At 36.0% G+C, this 21,704-nt stretch overlaps 1 protein-coding gene across 2 annotated transcripts in view; it reads right to left on the minus strand.

The window, feature by feature from the left end:
- Nucleotides 1-21,704, minus strand: part of RAB28 (RAB28, member RAS oncogene family) — a 102,553-nt gene that overhangs the window by 64,809 nt on the left and 16,040 nt on the right. For both annotated transcript variants that reach the window (XM_045075664.1, XM_045075665.1), the window contains exon 4: nucleotides 16,088-16,217. In XM_045075664.1, the coding sequence (XP_044931599.1) occupies nucleotides 16,088-16,217 (130 nt within the window). The remainder of the gene's footprint in view (nucleotides 1-16,087; nucleotides 16,218-21,704) is intronic.

Below are 21,704 nucleotides of genomic sequence, written 5' to 3' on the forward strand. Positions count from 1 at the left end.
CGCCACTCCCCCACCTGTACTCTCTACCTAAATAAAATCTTAAAAAAAAAAAAAATCTCATAATTATAGCATCTTAAAATTATAAAAGTATAAAATGGTCAACAGTCTCTTGGGGTGATAAAAAGTATTTGACTCCTAGTTTACAAATTTGAATGAATACATGGACAATGAAACTTTAAATCATGCATGCAAAACTCTCAGATCCTCTCTTAATCCTCAAATTTTTCTTCAATACCAAACACAATGAATAATGCCATCAAACACAATTATGTATGTACAGTTACCAAAGCAGACTGTATCTCTACCAATTTCTCTCTCTTTAGCAAGCATATCAGAATATAAGGTAATATTTTATATATACATGTGTTATGCTACATATATTATCACACATTAGATATGTATCTACTTTATTACTAGATCATCTGAAATACAGAGCACAACTAATTACATCAAGTGTGTCATGACTGCCTTTATTACACTTCTATGATTATTTGAGTTTTATGTCTAACATACTAAACATAACGGTTCTATTTTGGATTAACTGCATTACCCTTATCCCCCCAAATTCATATGTTAAGGTTCTAACCCCTTATTCCTCAGAATGTGACTCTGGAGATAGGGTCTTTAAAAGAAGTAATAAGGTAAAGTCAAGGTCACATGGATGGACTCTAATCTGAAATGACTGGTGTCTTTATAGGAGATTAAGACCCAGACAGGCAGAGCGGAAAGAACATGTGAAGACAAAGGGAGATGACTGCCAACTACAAGCCAAGGAAAGAGGTCTCAAAAGAAAACCTTGATCCTGGACTTCTAGCCTCCAGAACTCAGGAAATAAATTTCTGTTGTTTAAGCCATCCAGCCTGAGGTACTTCATTACGGCAGTCCTGGTAAATCTCCTTAGCATGAAAAAAAAAAAAAAAAATCTCCTTAGCATGGAAACAAACACCAAAATAAAGAAGTGGAACTAATATTTCAGAAAATTCTAAAATGAGTTCTTTGGAGACATAAAAGCTGAACTATTTCGGTTACAGCAGGACTAGAAATAGTAAATTCCTCATCCTAAAGCAAAATTGACTTCCTCCTAGCTTTTTATGTTCCAATATATGTACAAATATGTTTGTGTAGTTGGGAGTTTTTTTTTCTTAAATTCCAAAAGAGCCAACATTAAATTCCATATGGATAGATAGCCTTGAATTGGCTCAAAACTTAGCTGTAACAAGATGGACAGAAGTGAAGTATTTTGGAGGAAAACAGCTGGGTTCAAATCTTGGCTCCACCTCCTCCTAGCTATTTAATAACAATCTACTCTCTCTGAGATTCAGTTTCCTCAGTCACAAAGGGAGATCACTTAGCATGATACCTAGCATATAACCAATGCTCTATAAAAAGAGACATCATTTCATCATTGTATTTAAATAACTCAGAATTAGCCACAAGGAACAGTAAGCTATCTACCTAAGCACTACTTATGTGTGTGCTTATGTGTGGCACCAATGTGCCAAGTGCTATTATCTAATTTTTACTCTAACTTAAGTAATAAAGCGCAAATAAAATCAAATTGACACAAGAGCTTATATTGCTTTGAAAAATAATACATACTTGCTCTAGACTCTATTTAATAATGACTCAAATACTTAAGGATTTAGATTTGTCAAATTCTCCCTAAATACACTATCTTAAAATGTTACATTCTGCCTGAAACTCCAGCCTTCCATTTATGTATCCAAACCTGACTAGTTTTGCAAAGACTCAGTTTAAGTTCCAGATTTCTCTTAATCCTTAGGTGACAATTTTTCCCTCCCATTCATACAACAGTACAAAATTATATGTTGTCTTTCCTTTGTACTTTTTACGTAAATCTTGCTTCCACAACAAGACTTGAAGTTTCCTGACAGTAGGATTCCTAATATATGTGCCAAAGAAGCAGCCATGTGTTCACAGAAAGAATTTACTACTTCATGGACTGACTATGTTAAGTAGTTATAACAAAGTGGGCTACTGCTTTTCTACATTACTTAATTTAAAAGTATTTCAAATTAGGGAGAAATCAGAACATATAGAGAACTACACAGATTTGAAAAAATCTTAAAAGATCATCTAATTTTACCTAATTACCTAAATTAATTCTTTAAAGGTAATTATTAGATAAAATACAGACCACAATAACATTTTTTCATTTTTTCTTATTTTTCCATTGTTAGCAATATGTCTCTTTTATACTCTACAGCAGTTAATCTCTACCAGTCCCTGAATGATAATGAGAATGTATTTTCACAGTAGCAACTGGTGACATTTCAATAAATCAATGTGCTGCAGTGATACCTAAATAAAAGCTTATTTCACTATAATGATGCTTCCAGGCTTCCCTCAAGTCAGGTGGTTACTTGCAGTTAATGATCTGTGACATACCACACAAGTAGTCCTAAAAAGACTTATTATCCACTGCATGTGCAACAATATTTGCTTTATGGATGGCTACATGAATGAAGACATTCAATGTAACTGTAAAAGTAAAATCAAAAGAAAACTTACAAGTAACATGTTTTCTTTAAGTAAAAGGGCTGTGACCATTTTCCATTAATACTTAACCTTTTGCTGGAGCAGTGCAACCACATATAACGCTCAAATCCATAAAGCCCAAGAGCTGTTCTGGGTTAATGCTAATTAACTGCCCCTAATCAGAAGAGCAGTAACTTCCCAAAAATGTGAGATCATCAACCTCTATTGCTGACATCAAAGTCTTATCAAAAAGCTTAATGAACAATAAAAAAGACAAATATGCTTTACGTATGCTAAGAACCCGTCTAACTGAATTTCTATATACCTATTCAATAGAAACATGCTGACCAAACAATTATGCTGTACAAAATTTGCTGATCTCAAACAATCCTCTTATCTTTCATAGTTGCAAGACTTTGCAAGCATTCACATGTTTACCATTTATAATTTTATTTCATTCACTAGACTCAGCTTTTGTCCACCATATGTCCACTGTGGATTAACTATTCCCTTAGGTACAATTAAGGCCTTTCCATTTGTTGTAAGAAGAGCTAAGTATGAAGGACACAGCCAGAAATAACATTTATACCTCAACCAAAAACAGAAGCACATTGAAACTCAAACCATAGTTTATGCAGCATCTTTTTTTTTATTAGACACATGTCTACACAGCAAAATAAACTTGAGATAAAAATTCATGGCAACTATACACCAGCTTTCACCATTGAGATTAGATATCAAAACGATATCACCTCCAAGTTTAAATGATTTTTCAGAAAAATATATTCCTAAAATAGAAGTTAAATGAAGGCTAGTTTCCAAACATTAATAATAACTGAAACTTTAATAATTACTTACATATTTCAAGAACATTTTACAAATTTTTTAAAGATTTTGGCTTTTAAATCCTTAAATTAAATATATATATACATATACACTAAGCAGTACCTCCTCCCATTATACATAACTAGAAGACAGAATTTGAGGAAACAGTGAGAGACACAATAAGAAGAACTAACACATTTAGCACCTGTTACATACAGGCTTTGGTTCTAGGGGATAGATAGATAGATAGATAGATAGATAAAACTCAACCTCCCTATAAAGTAGCTGCTATTATGATGCCCACTTTACAGATGGGAAAATTGAGCTACAAAAAGGGTATCTTACCACAGCCAAAAATTAATAAATGAGCCCATATCTGAACTTAAGTGGCCTTACTTAGAAGTATGTGTCCTTAACCACTTCTCTACACTGTCTCTCTGTATTGAATATTAATGTGCCAGAACACACTCTATCAAAAATATCCATAAAAGAAAAAACAATTTTTCATCTTTTTTAAACTAAAATTTTATATGAAAATTAAAAGATTAATTAGAGTTAGGAGTCTGTTTTCAAAAGAACTATATTTGTAATGTAGCAGGTGTCTTGCATGGTCTGATGTAGTAATGACTCATAAGCACAAAGTGAGTCTGTCATTATTAAACTCCTCTTCCGATTGAAAAATCTGGGGTCAGAGCTGTACAGAAGCCAAAACAGTATTATATTCACTTTATTATCTCAAAAGGTCTATAGTTCCATTTTTCACTGAGACAGAGAATTAATACTTTTCTAGTCATTCATAATAAGTACCTATTGAACCCTTACTGTGTGCAAAGACTAAGCTAGATACTAGAATGACAACCATGAGCAGTCTCTGCCTTCATGGAGCTTCAACTACAAAACACCTGAATAACTACAGGATGGGGGGGTAGTTTTGCTCTAAAAATGGTGACTTTTTCAGAAGAATCACACAGTTTAAAAATAGATAAATAGCTATTAATTATTTAAAAATAAATAAAAGAGAAGGTAAAATGTAGCATTTAGACAACTGAGAGAAAGAAAATTAAGTGAGAAACTAGTATTCTGTCCTAGTCCTCTTCTATGTATTCACTTCTCTCAACACACTAAAGAGCTTAAGATTTGGGAAAGTCTTCACAGACTCCTCATGTTCTACTTTTTCACTAAATCTGAAAAATGCAATAGATTGAAGATTAAGGAATGGAAATGACTCATTCAAAATTATATCTAAAAATAGAACAAGTTCAAAAACAATAAAAAGACATGCATTTTATGTCCCCGGGTATTTGCACACATACCTCAAGTCTGTCTTTCTCTTCCTATGAACATAAAACATGCTGTAATATCCTCCATCCTTTACAAAAACACTACCACAGAATTCTGACCCACATTTCCTCCAGCAGCTGCCCCATTTACCAACTCCTTTATAGAGTGGCATTACGTATACATATCGCTTCTACTCATTGTCTACCATTCGTCAACTTCCCTTCTTTCTTCAAACTCACTCTACCCAGCTTTCACCCATACCACTCCCATGAACCTGTTTGCCAAGGTCAATACCCATCGCCTCTACATACTTTAATAATCATTCTTGGTCCTCATCTATTGATCAACCCCTTCTTAAAACACCTTTACATGTAGCTGCCAGGATACTTCACTCTTGGGACTTTCCTACAATCTCCACTGGCCACATTTCAATTCCTTTGCTCCTCTTTCTTTATTTCCCCAAACTTTAAAACATGGCTATAGCCCAATGATCAACCTTTGGACTTCTTCTCTTTTTATACGCATTCCTATGTAAAGTTCATCTCTCAGGATTTAAATACAATCAATATGTTGTTGACTCCCCGACTTTTATCTCTAGACCTCCTCTTGCCCCTGAACTCCAGACTCATTTCCAACTACCTATTAAATATCTCCACAAAGACGATTAATTTAAGCATCTCAAATTTAACATGTCCAAAAGCAAACTTGTGATTCTCACCCAAAACTTTTCTTCCTGCACTCTTTCTCAAGTCAGTAGATCGAACTTTAGCCTTCCAGATGCCTAGGCCAAAAATCTTGGCATTATCTTGCCTCTTCTCTCCTCTAACTCCACAACCAATCTATGAGAAAATCCAACACCCCCTTCGAAATGTATCCAGAGGCCAACTCCTTCTCACTACTTGTACCACCATTTTCTCTCACCTGGATTATGTCAAAAACCTCTCATTTTTTTTACTTTGCTTCCATACATACCCACTAGAGTAAATTCTCTCAACAAGAACTGTAGTGATTCTTTCAAGTTAAATCACTTCATTCTTTTTTTTTATCTTTTTTTTTAAATTTCTTTTCAGCATAACAGTATTCCTTGTTTTTGTACCACACCCAGTGCTCCATGCAATACATGCCCTCCCTAAAACTCACCACCTGGTTCCACCAACCTCCCACCCCCCCATCCCTTCAAGACCCTCAGGTTGTTTTTCAGAGTCCATAGTCTATAGTGGTTCACCTCCCCTTCCAATTTCCCTCAACTCCCTTCTCCTCTCCATCTCTCCATGTCCTCCAGGTTATTTGTTATGCTCTACAAATAAATGAAACCATATGATAATTGACTCTCTCTGCTTGACTTATTTCACTCAGCCTAATCTCTTCCAGTCCCGTCCATGTTGCTACAAAAGTTGGATATTCATCCTTTCTCATAGAGGCATAATACTCCATAGTGTATATGGACCATATCTTCCTTATCCATTTGTCCGCTGAAGGGCATCTTGGTTCTTTCCACAGTTCGGTGACCATGGCCATTGCTGCTATAAACATTGGAGTACAGATGGCCCTTCTTTTCACTACATTTGTATCTTTGGGGTAAATACCCAGTAGTGAATTGCAGGGTCATAGGGAAGTTCTATTTTTAATTTCTTGAGGAATCTCTACACGGTTCTCCAAAGTGGCTGCACCAACTTGCATTCCCACCAACAGTGTAAGAGGGTTGCCCTTTCTCCACATCCTCTCCAACACATATTGTTTCCTGTCTTGCTAATTTTGGTCATTCTAACTGGTGTAAGGTGGTATCTCAATGTGGTTTTAATTTGAATCTCCTTGATGGCTAGTGATGATGAACATTTTTTCATGTGTCTGATAGCCATTTGTAGGTCTTCATTGGAGAAGTGTCTGTTCATATCTTCTGCCCATTTTTTGATATGATTATCTGTTTTGTGTGTGTTGAGTTTGAGGAGTTCTTTATAGATCCTGAATATCAACCTTTTGTCTGTAGTGTCATTTGCAAATATCTTTTCCCATTCCGTGGGTTGCCTCTTTGTTTTGTTGACTGTTTTCCTTTGCTGAGCAGAAGCTTTTGATATTGATGAAGTCCCAAAAGTTCATTTTCGCTTTTGTTTCCCTTGCCTTTAGAGACATATCTTGAAAGAAGTTGCTGTCTGCTAAAAACCCTCAGTGGCCTTCCTTCTCACCCAAAGTAAAAGTTGAAGCCCTTACAAAGGTTTTCCTGATCTGTTCTCTTCCTAGATCCTTTCCCCTTTGTATCTAACTTCACATCCTACACTATTCTTGCACTGACTATTCCCTATATATAGCTACGCACACAGCTATACACACACACACACACACACACACACACACACACACACACTCACATGCCTTCTTGGAGTTCCGGGGGTACGGGGGAACAAAATACTATCTCAAAGGCTTACTACTACTCTTCCCTTCTACTTGGGTAACTCTCCATCCAGATTATCTCTGAGGCACTCCTTCTTCTTTTATCTCTTTGCTCAGATGTCATCTTCTCAAACTTTCCCTGCTACCATCTTTAAAATATTAATACCTTCTTCCAAGTCTTTTTTCTCCCCTCCCTGCTTTCCCTACACAAAATATCATTTAACATATTATATATTTTATTATTCATTTATTTACTGTCTTACTCTATTAAAACCAGGATAGATGAGGGCAAGAATTTTTGCCTGTTCATTGCTGTATCCCAACACCTAGACATGTATGTGCAAAGTAACTATTTGTTAAATGAAATGAATGAATGAAAGAAGACACAGAAAACAAAACAAAATGAAATAGCTGCTGAACTGCTTTCTTTATATAAAAACTAGACATTTATATAAAATTTTAGGGAATAATATCACAGAAAATAAAAAGTAAATTCTCAGCTTAAGAAAATTTTTAAATTAAAAGGAAATGCTATTTTTAGAGCCCCGCAAATACTCCAAAGTTAACAGTATTTCCAAGGTGTGCCTAGCAAGTAATAAAAAATTAATAAATCTTAGCTAGTTATTATTACTGTTATTAGGAATATGGACCTATCCATGTATAAAGAAAATTCTTAATCTAACAACTGAATAAAATGAGCCAAAGAAACCATCTGCAAAGATAAGAAGACAGGGTTTACAGGACATGTAAAGTTAAAATTAAACTCTCTTAAAATTATGGGATGCCTGGGCAGCTCAGTCGGTTAAGCAACTGCCTTCCACTTGGGTCAGAATCCAAGGGTCCTGGGATCAAGTCCCACATTGGGCTCCTTGCTCAGTGGGGAGCTTGCTTCTCGCTCTGCCTCTGCCTGCCACTCTGCCTGCTTGTGCTCTCTCTCTGACAAATAAATAAATAAAACCTTTAAAAAAATAAATAAATAAAAATAAACTCTATTAAAATTATATGGCAATAACTATGTTCGAGTAAGCAGACATATTACTAAACATGTTTGGGTCATCATATTTTAGGAATAGAAGGTGCTTATGATTACCAAATATAATCCCTCATTTTATGCAGGAGGATGATCCTAAGTAATTAAGTAAATTGGCCAAGGTGATGTAATCAGATAAAATGACAGCACCAGGACAAAAGCTAAAGTTTTCTGATCCCCACTCTAACTCTTCCTTTAAATTATGGAGCAAATCCACAATTACTGCAGATAAAATTAAAATAAATTAATTAATAAAGAGGTTTAAATTACATTTATGAAAAATTTTAATCTCCTTTCTACAAAGAAATGTTTTATAGCTATAGATTAATTTATAAATTTTATAAAGCTATATATTTTTGTAATTGTAATTTAATAAATTAAAATATTTAATAATTTCTTCTCATTTTTAAAATCAGAGATTTCCCATAAAAGAAAAAAAAAGTAAAGTGGATGACATTTCTTTAGCATTTAATAAAGTTTCTCTATCATGAGAAGGAGACAAACATAAATTTCATAAACAGGGGTAGGGTGGCTCAGTTGGTTAAATGACTGCCTTCGGCTGAGGTCATGATTTCAGGGTCCTGGGATCAAACCCCACACTGGGCTCCCTGCTCGGAAGGAAGCCTGCGTCTCTCTCTCCCACTACCCACTTTGGATTCCCTCTCTCACTGTCTCCCTCTGTCAAATAAATAAATACAATCTTAAAAAAAAAATTCTATTAAAAAATTTCATAAACAGATTGTTATGACAGAAATGCTTACACAATTCCCCCAAGCAAACAAAACAAAATCACAGAAAGCTTAATGCTTCTCAGGCTAAGAACATTTTTTTTTAATTTTATTTATTTATTTGACAGAGAGATATCACAAGTAGGCAGAGAGGCAGGCAGAGAGAGAGGGAAGCAGGATCCCTGCTGAGCAGAGAGCCCGATGCAGGGCTCAATCCCAGAACCCTGAGATCATGACCTGAGCCAAAGGCAGAGGCTTTAACCTACTGAGCCATCCAGGTGCACCAGGCTAAGGACATTATAATACTGTCAAATGGTTTGAAGTAGGCTATCTAAAAAAAGAAAATTAAGTATGAAATGACAAAACATCACTGCAACAACTGATTTTGATGAGTATTATGAAAAAACACTCATTTGACATTTTCTTCCCCAGTTAGTATCAGTCCTAACACCAGTCTGAATGCAATCTTATGCATTTAATTTGAGGAAATTACTCAACCAACTGAACTGGAAATACTATCAAAATGTTCTGAAAGTATAGCAGGACTGTGAAGTATCATGTAAAGGAACAGCTTTAAGAGTGTGTGTTAAAATACTCTCTCAGTACACAGACTACTGATGCTGTCAGTATCAGAATTAGATGCTCTCAGCATTTTCCAGGACATAAATAATCATAGCTTTAGTTAACAAATTTACATGCAAAGAGAGGAAAAAGAAAAAAAAAAAATGAAGCAACAGAAGCAAAAATATAAAGTCCATCTGAAAAAGACACTTGTATCTGATACTTTAGGATTACTATTCCCAGAACAAAATAGAACCAAAGTATTAAAATAAATGGGCAAGGAGGCAGAATGTTTTAATTCACAATGTATGAACAGAATGAACTTTTCAAATTCTCAAAAGAGTTTCTGTTCATGCTTTATATAAATTATAAACTCTCTTAAGCAAACTGATAATAATGACTCACTCATTCACTTTGCTATAATATTGTAGATAATAACTTTTATAGAAGTTAATGTGAGTCCTTCAAAATAGGAATCAAAGTAAATGTTACCTACTTCACATTTTCTACTCTGCAGATAAAGTAAGAATTTTTGAACACTCAAGAGAGTCACAGGATAAGCAAGCATATTTCTGTAAATTCCACTTTAGCTTTTCAAGCTGAATGTATAACCATTTCTTACACTCCTCTCTGTCACTAAGAATAAAGAACAATCTTTTAAAAACTTTGTGATAATTTTATTGAGGGCATCAGTTAAATTTTCCAACCTGAAATTTACTTGTTTTTCTAATACATTTCCATTGAGTGCAGGGAACACAACTATAGCGTACATTAAAATATAACCTTTGAACCTGGCAGTGTAAAACATCACTTCCTGGGCAGAGATAGCACTCCAAGAACAATCAATCACTGTTAAGAAGAATATACACTCAACATTGTTAATTAGTGTTGATGCACTCTCCTCTATGCCCTCATCTGTCATGAAGATTGTTTAAAAATCTGAGTTATTAGTCTTTATTTGGGAAAGGATCTGGTTAATATCTTTAAGAGCAGAAATCAGTCATCCACCCACTCTATCCCAGAGCGTGATAATTCCTATCCCCAATACAAGTTACTGATAACCACAACCCCTCCACTAACTAAGAAGCTATTAATCAGGGAGAGGGCAGCTTCTATGCAACCCCTGTTAATTTCTGTTTACAATCTATCCAACTGAGAATGTTAGCTAGTCAGGGGAGAAACTAGTTGATGGATCAGATAGTAGGAAAACATAACAGCTTAAACACAGAAAGTAACAAAATGACAAATTAAAATGCCGTGTGCTTATAAAACACGGATTGAATTTAAAATTAATCTTTAAAAAATTAATATTCCTGAATGTTCATTTCATTTCAATGGGACTGAAAGAAAAATTAAAGGTGCAACTTCAATGCATATGGTTTTTGGAATTAAACACCAAAACTAAGAAAAAAATTAAAAGTCAAAAGTGTAGGTTTCTACCACTACATAAAAGTTACATCAGCAAAAAGCAAAATTCTTATTCTTTTATATTTATTTAACCTAAAATCATAATATAAAACCTATGACACTTTATCTCAAACATGATCCAGCATAATATAACTTCAATATATTTCCTAAGAAACTCTGAAGTTGTTCACCAAGGTGGAATTCAGTAGGCCAGTTGGGCTGAAGGTCATCTAACAGATTCCCTGTATCTATACATGTATTTTCCTCATTAAGAAAATCATTTTCCCTTAATAACACATCCCAGGCCATTAACACTTCAATGAAGGCTTCATGAAAAGGCTTTTATTCATTCATTGAATATTCATTCATTCAGGCACTGTTGTCAGTGATGAGGTCCCTAGGTTTCGTTGAGCTTACATTTTAGTGGGGAAACAAGATAAGGAACAAACAAGAACATCAGATGGCACTGATGCTCCACAGATAATTGAAACCGAATTGTCTTGAGAAAGGAACTGCAAGGCCTGTTTACACTGAGTGGCCAAGAAAGGCAACTCTGAGATCACATTTAAGATGAGATCCAAATGATAAAATGGAGCCAGTCAAGCAAAGACCAGAAGTATTTCAAGCAGAAGAAATCCTATAGTACAAATTAACTTAGAATGTTTTAAGTACAGGAAAAAAAGACATGTGCCTTAGCATATAGTGGAAAGAGGCAGGAAGGAGCCAGATCACCTAGTGCTTGGTAAATCTGGATGAGGAGTTTGGAATATGTTTTCTAAGTGTGATGAGAAAGCATTAGAAGAGTCGAATAACATGATTTGCCATTTGGGAAGTGGACTACAGGAAGGCAAAGCCAGAAGCAGGAGGGACAGTTAGGAAGCTACTGCAGTAGTTCACATGAGGTGATGATGGTGTGTTAAGCTATTGCCAAGTCCACCTGTAAGAAACCTGGAAGCAGACATAAATAGAAAACCTTGAGGCTCCGAGGTGCAGGCTCTGATCAACTGAGAGAGCAACGCACTCAAGGCCAGGAAACCAGGTACCAGACCTGGTAAATCTGACTCCCTGAATTGCAGAAATCCTCTTAAATAGCAACAGAATGGTTTCTATCTATCTATTGTTTCATTCCACACTGGGCTGCAGACACCATCAAACTTCAACAGCTCTTCAGTAAAGTACACAGAGTAAGTAGGTGACTTACCCTCTTTCCTATTTTGGAAGTTACCTATCAAGAACTTATGCTTACCTCGCTAAAAAAAGCAGGGCCTTCCATGAAGATTTAGACATAATTATATTTATTAATCCCAACAACCAAACAGAGCAAAAGAAAGGCAGTCAATTTTTTAGAAAACTAAAAAGGCAGCTAAGCAAAAGAATAAAACTAAGACTTAATTAATTTGGTTAAAATTAAGGTTAACAGGTCCCTATCACCCCTTAAGCACTCTCTTTGTCTCAACCTTTGTGCAAATGAATGTCTAACTGAATATACATAGCTGGCACTCCAGAATGTTTGCTGAATTAAACTGCTCCACCCATCACATGGTACAGAGAAGTACTGATCTAAAACACAAAACAAAACAAAATAAAAACCCAAGGCATAAGATGATGACAAGCGGATTCTCTAGGAAAATCACCTACAAGCCACTTTTGTAAGATATCTGTTTCAGCTCTACTAATTTGTAATTGTGATCATTTAAATTGAAGCTATAATCAGTTTTTTTAAAGGCTATTATGAATGATAATGGTGATGATAACAGTTATTGAGGATTTACAGTATACAGATTACAGACTAAGTGCTTTCCATGTAATATCTCATTTAACGTTTAAACCAACTTTATCAGAAAAAAGCTATTATCCTTACCTGCAGATGAAGAAGTTGAGGTATGCAGATACAAAGTAAACTCTGTTGTCACACTGCTATTAAATGAAGAAACTGGGCTTGTAAAAGCAAAGCACCCCAAAATTTAAAGCCCTATGATCTTAACCATAACTCAACACAAATTTAAATAGTACAGGGGTCCAGTCAGTTAAGCGTCTGTCTTCAACTCAGGTCATGATCCCATTGTGCTGGGATCGAGCCCCACAACAGGCTCCCCACTCTTGGGGGGTTCTCCTTCTTCTTCTCCCTTTGTGTGCTTGTGCGCGCTCTCTCTCTCTTTCTCTGATAACTAAATAAAATCTTAAAAAATAAAAAATAAAATCTTAAATAGTACAAAGAAAAAACACTAATGTCCTACAGCCTTTAAGAATAGAATATAAAATAGGGGCGCCTGGTTGGCTCAGTGGGTTAAGCCGCTGCCTTCGGCTCAGGTCATGATCTCAGGGTCCTGGGATCGAGTCCCGCATCGGGCTCTCTGCTCGGCAGGGAGCCTGCTTCCCTCCCTCTCTCTCTCTCTGCCTGCCTCTCCATCTACTTGTGATTTCTCTCTGTCAAATAAATAAATAAAAATCTTAAAAAAAAAAAAAAAAAAAGAATAGAATATAAAATAAAATAAATTTGTTTTAAGCATTATACACTGAAATAATTTAGTTGTTACCAATTCTATTTCATAAAAGCAAATCCCTTCCTATACTGGCTACTTAATTATTCCTATACTGGCTGCTTTTTATATTTAAACATAATAAAACACAACTTTTAATAAAAATAAACCCATAACTCATTCCTACCTAATACTATCCTCAATCCTTAGCCCAAATTTCTGTGAGTTTACTACATTTTAATAAAAGACAAATGATTTTATAACATTATAAACTCTTCCTATAATACAAATTCACACATACACACACATATGTACACACTCCCTCTCCTCTCCCTCCCTCCTTCCTTCTCTCTCTCCCTCTCTCTCCCTGTATAGAAATTTTCTGTCTATCCTATCTTTCTGCCAAACTCTGGCTAAAAGCTGGCTATACCCAGGTGGCTCAGTCGGTTAAGCACTGGACTCATTTCAGCTCAAGTCATGATCTCATGGATTGTGGCATCAAGCCCCACATGAGGCTTCTTACTCAGCATGGAGTCTGCTTGGGATTCTCTCTCTCTCCCTCTCCCTCTACCCCTACCCCGCACCGCCCCCCGGCTCACTCACTCGCTCACATGCACACATGCTCTCTCTCTAAAATAAATAAATAAATAAAATCTTTTTACAAATGAAATAAAAGTTGGCTACTGCTGCCAATATTTTCATACATACTTCTTTTCAGCATATGCTTTCTATTTTGCAACTTTCTAAGTTGCAAAGAAAAGGACACAATGATGAGTTTTAAAAAGCACGTTTAGGTAGAAGATGACTCTTTATAGATAAGGAACATAATAATCCAGTTTCAGATATCTTCCCATCATGTTTCTTTTGTTTTCCCTTTAATCCCTTTTGTTTCAATTGAACTAAAGCTTTAAAAAACTGTAATCTTTGCTTTTTAATATAATTTTGCCCCCCCAAACAGAAGGAGAGAACATACTACTATACTACTGTAACATCAACTTGGAAACACGGATTTCAAGATCTTTTATTACATGACCATATGAAATCAGCCCAGTGACAGTATGCAGTAAATAATATCCAGGAAAATGTTCATCTTATAATCTCTTCATTTTACAAATGTAACATTCTGTGTGACTACATACTTTATTCTATGATCTCATTCTGAAAAAGAGTATTATAAATACAAGGAAGGGGTTAAAGCTAAGCCAAAAGCTAAAAAAACTCAACTTTTTATGCTATTAAATCTCAAACATAACACTAATATTTTTTTCATAAATTCATCTAACTTATATAAATGTTTGTTTTTAAAACTTAGGAATGGTCTCACTAGAACAGTCCCACAGTCAACCTAGTCTGATAGCCTCTCTTTGACAGTGACTAATGGCAGATGCCTCACAGGACAGCATAAACACATAACATATAAAATTATGCACCACTACACCATTTTATCTTGAAAGAAATAAAAACAAGCCTCAACCCCCAACCCTTTTCTACTCTATAATTTCCTAAAAGGTGATGAGAAACTGCTACTAAAGCACAAATTTAACCATAATACATGCTAGTGCTTCAGTAACATAACAACAAAGAAATGGTCTCCTAAAACGAATAGCTGCACTCAGAAATAGAATCTAAGGTCATCAAAACTTTCTAAGGAAGAATTTCAATGACTTTAAAAGCATCTGATTCATTCAATTAGAACTATTTACGGAACAGAAGAGCAAAATTGAACTAAAGCTTTAAAAAACTGTATCTTTCACTCAAGACACCCATTTCATGATATATAATACTATTTTCTAAAAAAGTATTATAAAATTTGTATTTTTAACTCTTCAGAGAAATGGTATCCACACCTGTTCTATAATGATTTTAAAGTAAGGCCTGGATTTATTAAATGTTCATCTAAGTGTGCAAAAGCACATAATGAAGAAATCTTGGTTTAGTCCTTCAGGAAGTACTATTTCCTAAATAATTACACACACAAAAATGCACTACACTTTTAAAGACCTTTGGAGAAGACAATTCTCCTGGTAGTATACTTGGGTATTGGTTTAACAATGCTTGTAGTCAGGAAACTATTCCTGACCTAAATCCTCCATGGTATAATTTAAATTCATTTCTCTTTTTCTGACCTCAAATAGTTATAGAAGATTAGGTTGTATCATAATATTTTATATTTAAAAACCCTTATTAATGTCTATTTCTTCAGGTAACTACACTGTAGGACTATGAACCAACTAACAGTCCTGTACTAAATTCAGTCTTATAATTTTATATGCTATATATCATAGCCCAAGAGACAGATCTCAAAAATTACTTATCCACCATTTTTAACAAGCACTACTCATCTCTCAATACAGTCTTTCCTTAAAAACAAACAAAAAAAAAAAAAAAAAACTGTATTTTAGAACAAACCCCAAAAATTTAAAAAGGGAAGTTTATGAGAGATGGGAGCAAGAAACAATGCATACAAAATTCTACCCAAACACTGCTTTCTTTCCTAGAAAAGGGGACCATTTAATGAAATCTATCTCTCAAAATCTCTGGGGCAGAGCTGAAGCTGCAGTGCAGTATCATAAAATCTGCAGCTGTGTTGCTGTTCTTAATAGTCCATGCTGCTTCCTCAGTCCACAGGAAGCCAAAACACACATGGTCAGAACAGAACTTACCTGAACAGGCACTGGCCAAAGCAGCAGAGCAGTTATGACAAATCAAGCAAGCATTAAAACTCTTACTGAAAAGATTGTATACATCTTTAAAAATATTCCCAACTAATGTGCTTACTCCAGGAAAGCTACATCTTTGATGTTTCTAAACATTAACATTTTGGTAGGAAAAAAGACTATGGGATAGGCAAATAAACTACTATACATAAATAAGCATTAATAACTTACTTTTATTGCCCACCAAGGCAACCAGTGGCTGAGTTTCTGACTCCTCGCTCACTTTCTTCACCACAGAATACCAGTCTTCTAAATTCTCAAAGCTTTGATAATTTGTAATATCATATACCAAGAGGATTCCCTGTCACAAAAGAGTTACAGAATCTTTGTAAGATACCTGGTACATGCATGGCAAGTTACAATGAATATAAGAAAACCATATCATAGATGTGAAAAAGCTGCAAGGTCCATAATCCTGCCTGTAACTTTCATGAGGTCGAACATGTAAGCCTTTCAATAACAGCCATCTGCTGCTGCTCTTTTTAAATATTTTCAAAAATGGAGATTCCATGACATCCCTTGATAGTCAATTTTAGTGTTTAACACAATTTTCTTTAAATGAAATAAGTCGATTTCCTCTTTTGGTCCTCTGTGCATTTGGAGAACAACATGAGAGTATCCTCCTCATAATAACCCTTCATGTACTTGAAGATAGTTAAGTAACTCCTTTACCATCTCCTTTCCAGAATAAACAAATTCAATTCCTTAAACTTGCCTCAAAGGACTTATTTTCTATCCCTTTAATCATAGTTGTTGGGTTCTTCCCAGGACACACTACATACAGTTTTTTGACATCCTCTTTAAAATGAGCAATGTAAAACTAGACATGATACTGTAATAAGAGCCTGAACAAAGCCAAATATAACAGAGGGATTGCTTCCTGCCTCTTATATATCATATTCCTTTTAATATATCCCATTATTTTGTGTGGGAAGGAGAAGAAATATGTACACACACAAAAATAACAGTGCCACATTCTTGATTCTCATCCAGTTTGTGGTCAAACACTTAATACAAAGCTCTGCATACAGTGTAAGTCTGGACCCTAACAGCATTTATGTCTCCTTCTTCTTAGGTTGTAATCATAAATTTTAACTACATTTTTGTACCTACTATGTATCTAGACTTATATTTAGATTTTTTCATTAGTCCTTTCAACAATCGTGCAATGCTGGTATTCTTATTCTCATTTTACTAATAAACAGAGGTTACAATAACCAAGGTCATACAGCTAGGTAAGTAATGAAGCCAGATATGAATCAAGAGCTGAAAGAATATAAAGTTCACTCATTCATTCTATAAGCACTTGTCTACCAACTATATGCCAAGCATTGTGCTGGGCCCTAGGAGTGTAAATTCCAAACCTCAAAAGACTCAGTCTTGCAGCAAGGCAGGCACATAAACGGACAAGTACAGAACACGAAAGTGATGGCCAGTGATATGCTGGTAAAGGTTAATCAACTGGCTATGGTCATGGAAGAGGGTAGGGAGCTATAGAGTGTGATTTGTAGCATTTGCCTATTTCTGTGGTGTAAATACTCCCCTAGGGCCATTTTCAAGCTACTGATGTCACTTCACTGAACAGAGCTAGGTAGGACACTACCCTACTGCATCTGCACCATAGTTACACTAGACATAAATAATTTCAAGAACAAAGATAATAACAAAAATATATGTTAAGATAACATGCATCTGAGCATATATCTTTATTCTCAGTATAATTCATATCTTTCTGTATAATTTTTAATCATGAATGTACTCAACAACTGGCTCACAAAAATTCCCAAAAATTTAACAACTGACTTTCCCAAGCCAGTTTCAGCACACTATCTCATAACTTTCTAGCACCATGTTCTTTTATTAAATTACACTGGCTCCAAAGTCACTTAGCTTCTCTGGGTCTCGGCTTTGTTTGCCTCTAAAATTAGATCACTGAGGGGCGCTGGGGTGGCTCAGTGGGTTAAAGCCTCTGCCTTTGGCGCAGGTCATGATCCCAGAGTCCTAGTATCGAGCCCCAGGGCTGGCTCTCTGCTCAGCAGGGAGCCTGCTTCCCTTCCTCTCTCTCTGCCTGCCTCTCTGCCTACTTGTGATCTTTGTCAAGTAAATAAATAAAATCTTTTATAAATAAATAAATAAATAAAATTAGATCATTGAAAGCTAAATGGTCTCTAAGATCCCTTCCAGTGTAAATATTCTATAATTTTTATGCAAAATCATTTGTCTGATTCATTTTGATAACTTAGACACCTATTTCTGTCTTCTCAATGCTTTCAAATAACGTCCAACACAGAATTATTTGAAATAATCAGCATAAGTCCACTTTTCTTTTCTTTTCTTTTTTTTTAACATATAATATAATATTTGCCCCAGGGTTACAGGTCTGTGAATCATCAGGCTTTCACATTTCACAGCACTCACCATAGCACATACCCTCCCCAATGTCTATAACCAGCCACCCTCTCCCTTCCCCCACAAACCCTGTTTGTTTCCTAAGATTCAGAGTCTCTTATGGTTTGTCTCCCTCTCCAGACCCATCTTGTTTCATTTTTTTCCCTCCCTTCACCCAGGACCCACTGCCCTGCAATTTTCTTATTAATAACATCCCAGGGGCTCCTGGGTAGCTCCATCAATTGGGCATCTGGCTTTTGGTTTTGGTTCAGGTCATACTCTCCAGATCATGAGATCAAGCCCCAGGGTTGGGCTATACGTTCAGTGGAATCTGCTTGGGATTCCCTCCCTCTCTGCCTCTCCTCTCAAATAAATTAATAAGTAAATAAATAAATAAGTAAAATCTTTAAAAAAGAAAAGAAAAATGCCCCAGAACTGGCCTTTGAAGAAAACTAATCTTCAATCTACTGTCTCCACCTCCAGTTGACTTGAATGATACAATATATTGTGTTAAAAGACCTCTGTCCTGAAAGTCATATTGCTGTTGGACTACAGTCTTGGCCCTACCATCTACTGATCTTGGGCAATGATTTTGTCATCCACCTCTAAAATACTTAATATGTCTACATGATTATTTAAAGTAATAAAAATAGACTTATTTAAAAACTAACTTTAAAGTTAAAAACTAACGGGGTACCTGGGTGGCTCAGTGGGTTAAAGCCTCTGCCTTCAGCTCAGGTCATGATCCCAGGGTCCTGGAATCAAGCCCCATATCAGGCTCGCAGAGGGCCTGCTTCCCCTCCTTCTTTCTCTGCCTGCCTCTCTGCCTGCTTGTGATCTCTGTCTGTCAAATAAATAAATAGAATCTTTAATAAAAATAAATAAATAAATAGATAAAGAAAGTTAAAAACTAACTTAAAATTTTTTTTTTAAATTACATAATGGCTGGGAATTTTTTCTTTATTATTCTAAGCAAATAAGAATCACATTTTCAAGGCAACTTTGAGGTAGTTTTTATATTCATAGATTGAGCCACCAACCTGTGTTGTCTCTTAAACCTTTAGATTTTTGGAACTCTTCAAATCAATATATGAAAATCTTCATCTTAACATGGATCAATATGTGAATGTGACAGAATATGCAAATAAAACATGGCCAACTTCTCTGTGATCAATACCAAAGACCAGAGCTATAGAATAAAAATTAAGTACTACTAAGGTGTCTGGGTGGCTCAATCAATTATGTCTCCAACTCTTTTATTTATTTATGTATTTGAGATAGAGCGAGAGTGAGGCAGAGAGAGAGTGCACAAGCACAGGGAGCAGCAGGCAGAGGGAGAAGCAGGCTCTCCACTGAGCAGGAAGCCTGATGTGGGACTCCATTCCAGGACACCAGGATCATAACCTGAGCTGAAGGCAAACATTTAACCGACTGAGCCACCCAGGCATCCTAAGCCTCCAACTCTTGATTTCAGCTCAGGTCTCCATATCAGGGTCATGAGTTTGAGTCCCACACTGAGCTCCACACTCGGCATAGAGCCCACTGCATCAAAAACTAATAATGTATTTTATGGTGACTAACATAACACAATAAAAAAAAAAAATGGGGGACACCTGGGTGGCTCAGTGGGTTAAGGCCTCTGCCTTCAGCTCAGGTCATGATCCCAGGGTCCAGGGATTGAGCCCCACATCAGGTTCTCTGCTCAGCAGGGAGCCTGCTTCCCTTCCTCTCTCTCTGCCTGCCTCTCTGCCTACTTGTGATCTCTATCTGTCAAATGAATAAATAAAATCTTTAAAAAAAAAAATGGGGGTACCTGGGTGGCTCACTCAGTTAACTGTTGGCCTTCGGCTTAGGTCACTGTCCCAGGGTCCTCGGATTGAGCCCCACATCAGGCCCCCTGAGAGTCTGCTTCTCCTTCTCCCTCTCCTTCAGCCCCTCCCCCCAACTCATGGTTATGCACTCTCTAATAAATAAATACAGTCTTTTCTAAAAATTTAAATTAGATACTATAGGAATTGGTAAACTATGGCCCCCAGGTCAACTCAGCTCAAAGCCCATATTTGTAAATAAATTTTCACTGAAATACAATCATACTTATTTAAGTATTATCAATGGCAGCCTTTGTACTACAACCGCAGAACTGAGTAGCTACAACAGAGACAATATGGCCTGTGAAACCTAAAATATTTTCTATCTGGTTCTCTAAAAAGTTTGCCAATTCCTGATCTAGATCAGCATATCCAATATTTTTAAGAGAGCAATACCTATGAATCTTCCAGAACTCATAAGAAAGGCAGAAGGATTAAATGCCTTTCATTAATCTAGCTATCCATCAACCAAAACATCTGTTCATAAACCCCATTCTCAATAACACTTACTGTAAAAAACTATGATTCCATCTTTGCTCCTAACATGACAATCCTTCACCAATTCTGACCTACACCAATGTGGTCAAATTCTGAAAAGGGAAAATGAGAAAACAGAAAAGACAATAAAACACAGAAGTGTTCTAGAATTTTCAGTTTCAACTCTGACCTGTAAAAAAGCCTGAAAGTCATCATGTCTTTCCTTATAGTAAGAAAAAAAAATCTAAACAAACTAAAAATCAATGACTTCTCTTGGACAAAACAGAGAACTGAGTTTGCAGGGTAAGTCGCCACCCTGAAATCTGGAAGATAGGTGAATTGAAAGAGTCACAGCCAAAACATGTTTACCTGAACAAAAGCCACTATAGCCAGTAAAGGGTGGGAACACTTAAATGATAATTTCGATAAATTGCTGGAGGCTGCATATGATCCACTTTGAGAATGAAAAACTCCAGGTGACACAGTATGGAAGTACTCTTACACTTTCACAGATTTTACCTCCAGAAACCCTATCAGATCCTTTTGGTAAAGCAACAAGAAATATCCCCCACATGGCTCTGACATGGTGAGAGACAAATTAACCATTGTAACAATACCCCCAGAGTATTATCCACAAAAAAAAGTGTCTTATATCACATAGGGGAAAGACAGTTCCCATCTCCAGCCCCCTCTAGCCATCCTCTCTCACCTGAGTGGGAAGAGCTAATAAACTCGTGTGAAGGTCACAGCCCGGGACACAAGGCCAATATAAGACTGTGACTTAATCAAAGTATATAGATTGCTTCCCTGCCTCCATACTTTACCACACCACCAAATGGGTTCCAGCCTAATAGCAGTATATTACATTCGAGAGCTGCAAAACACAAACCTCAACTGAAGAAGAGTTTTTCGAGGTGCCCAAAAAGGGAGAAAAAAACAAGAACACTAGAGGAATTGGATGTCTCCAGTACCTAGAGCCTCAGCAAACATTAAACACAGACCAACCAATTAACATAAAACCTCACACTAAAGCCCTATTTACCTGAGTTCTTATT

The sequence above is a fragment of the Mustela putorius genome, unplaced genomic scaffold, assembly GCF_011764305.1.
Source record: "Mustela putorius furo isolate JIRA1106 unplaced genomic scaffold, ASM1176430v1.1 tig00000083_pilon_pilon_pilon, whole genome shotgun sequence".
NCBI lineage: Eukaryota > Metazoa > Chordata > Mammalia > Carnivora > Mustelidae > Mustela > Mustela putorius.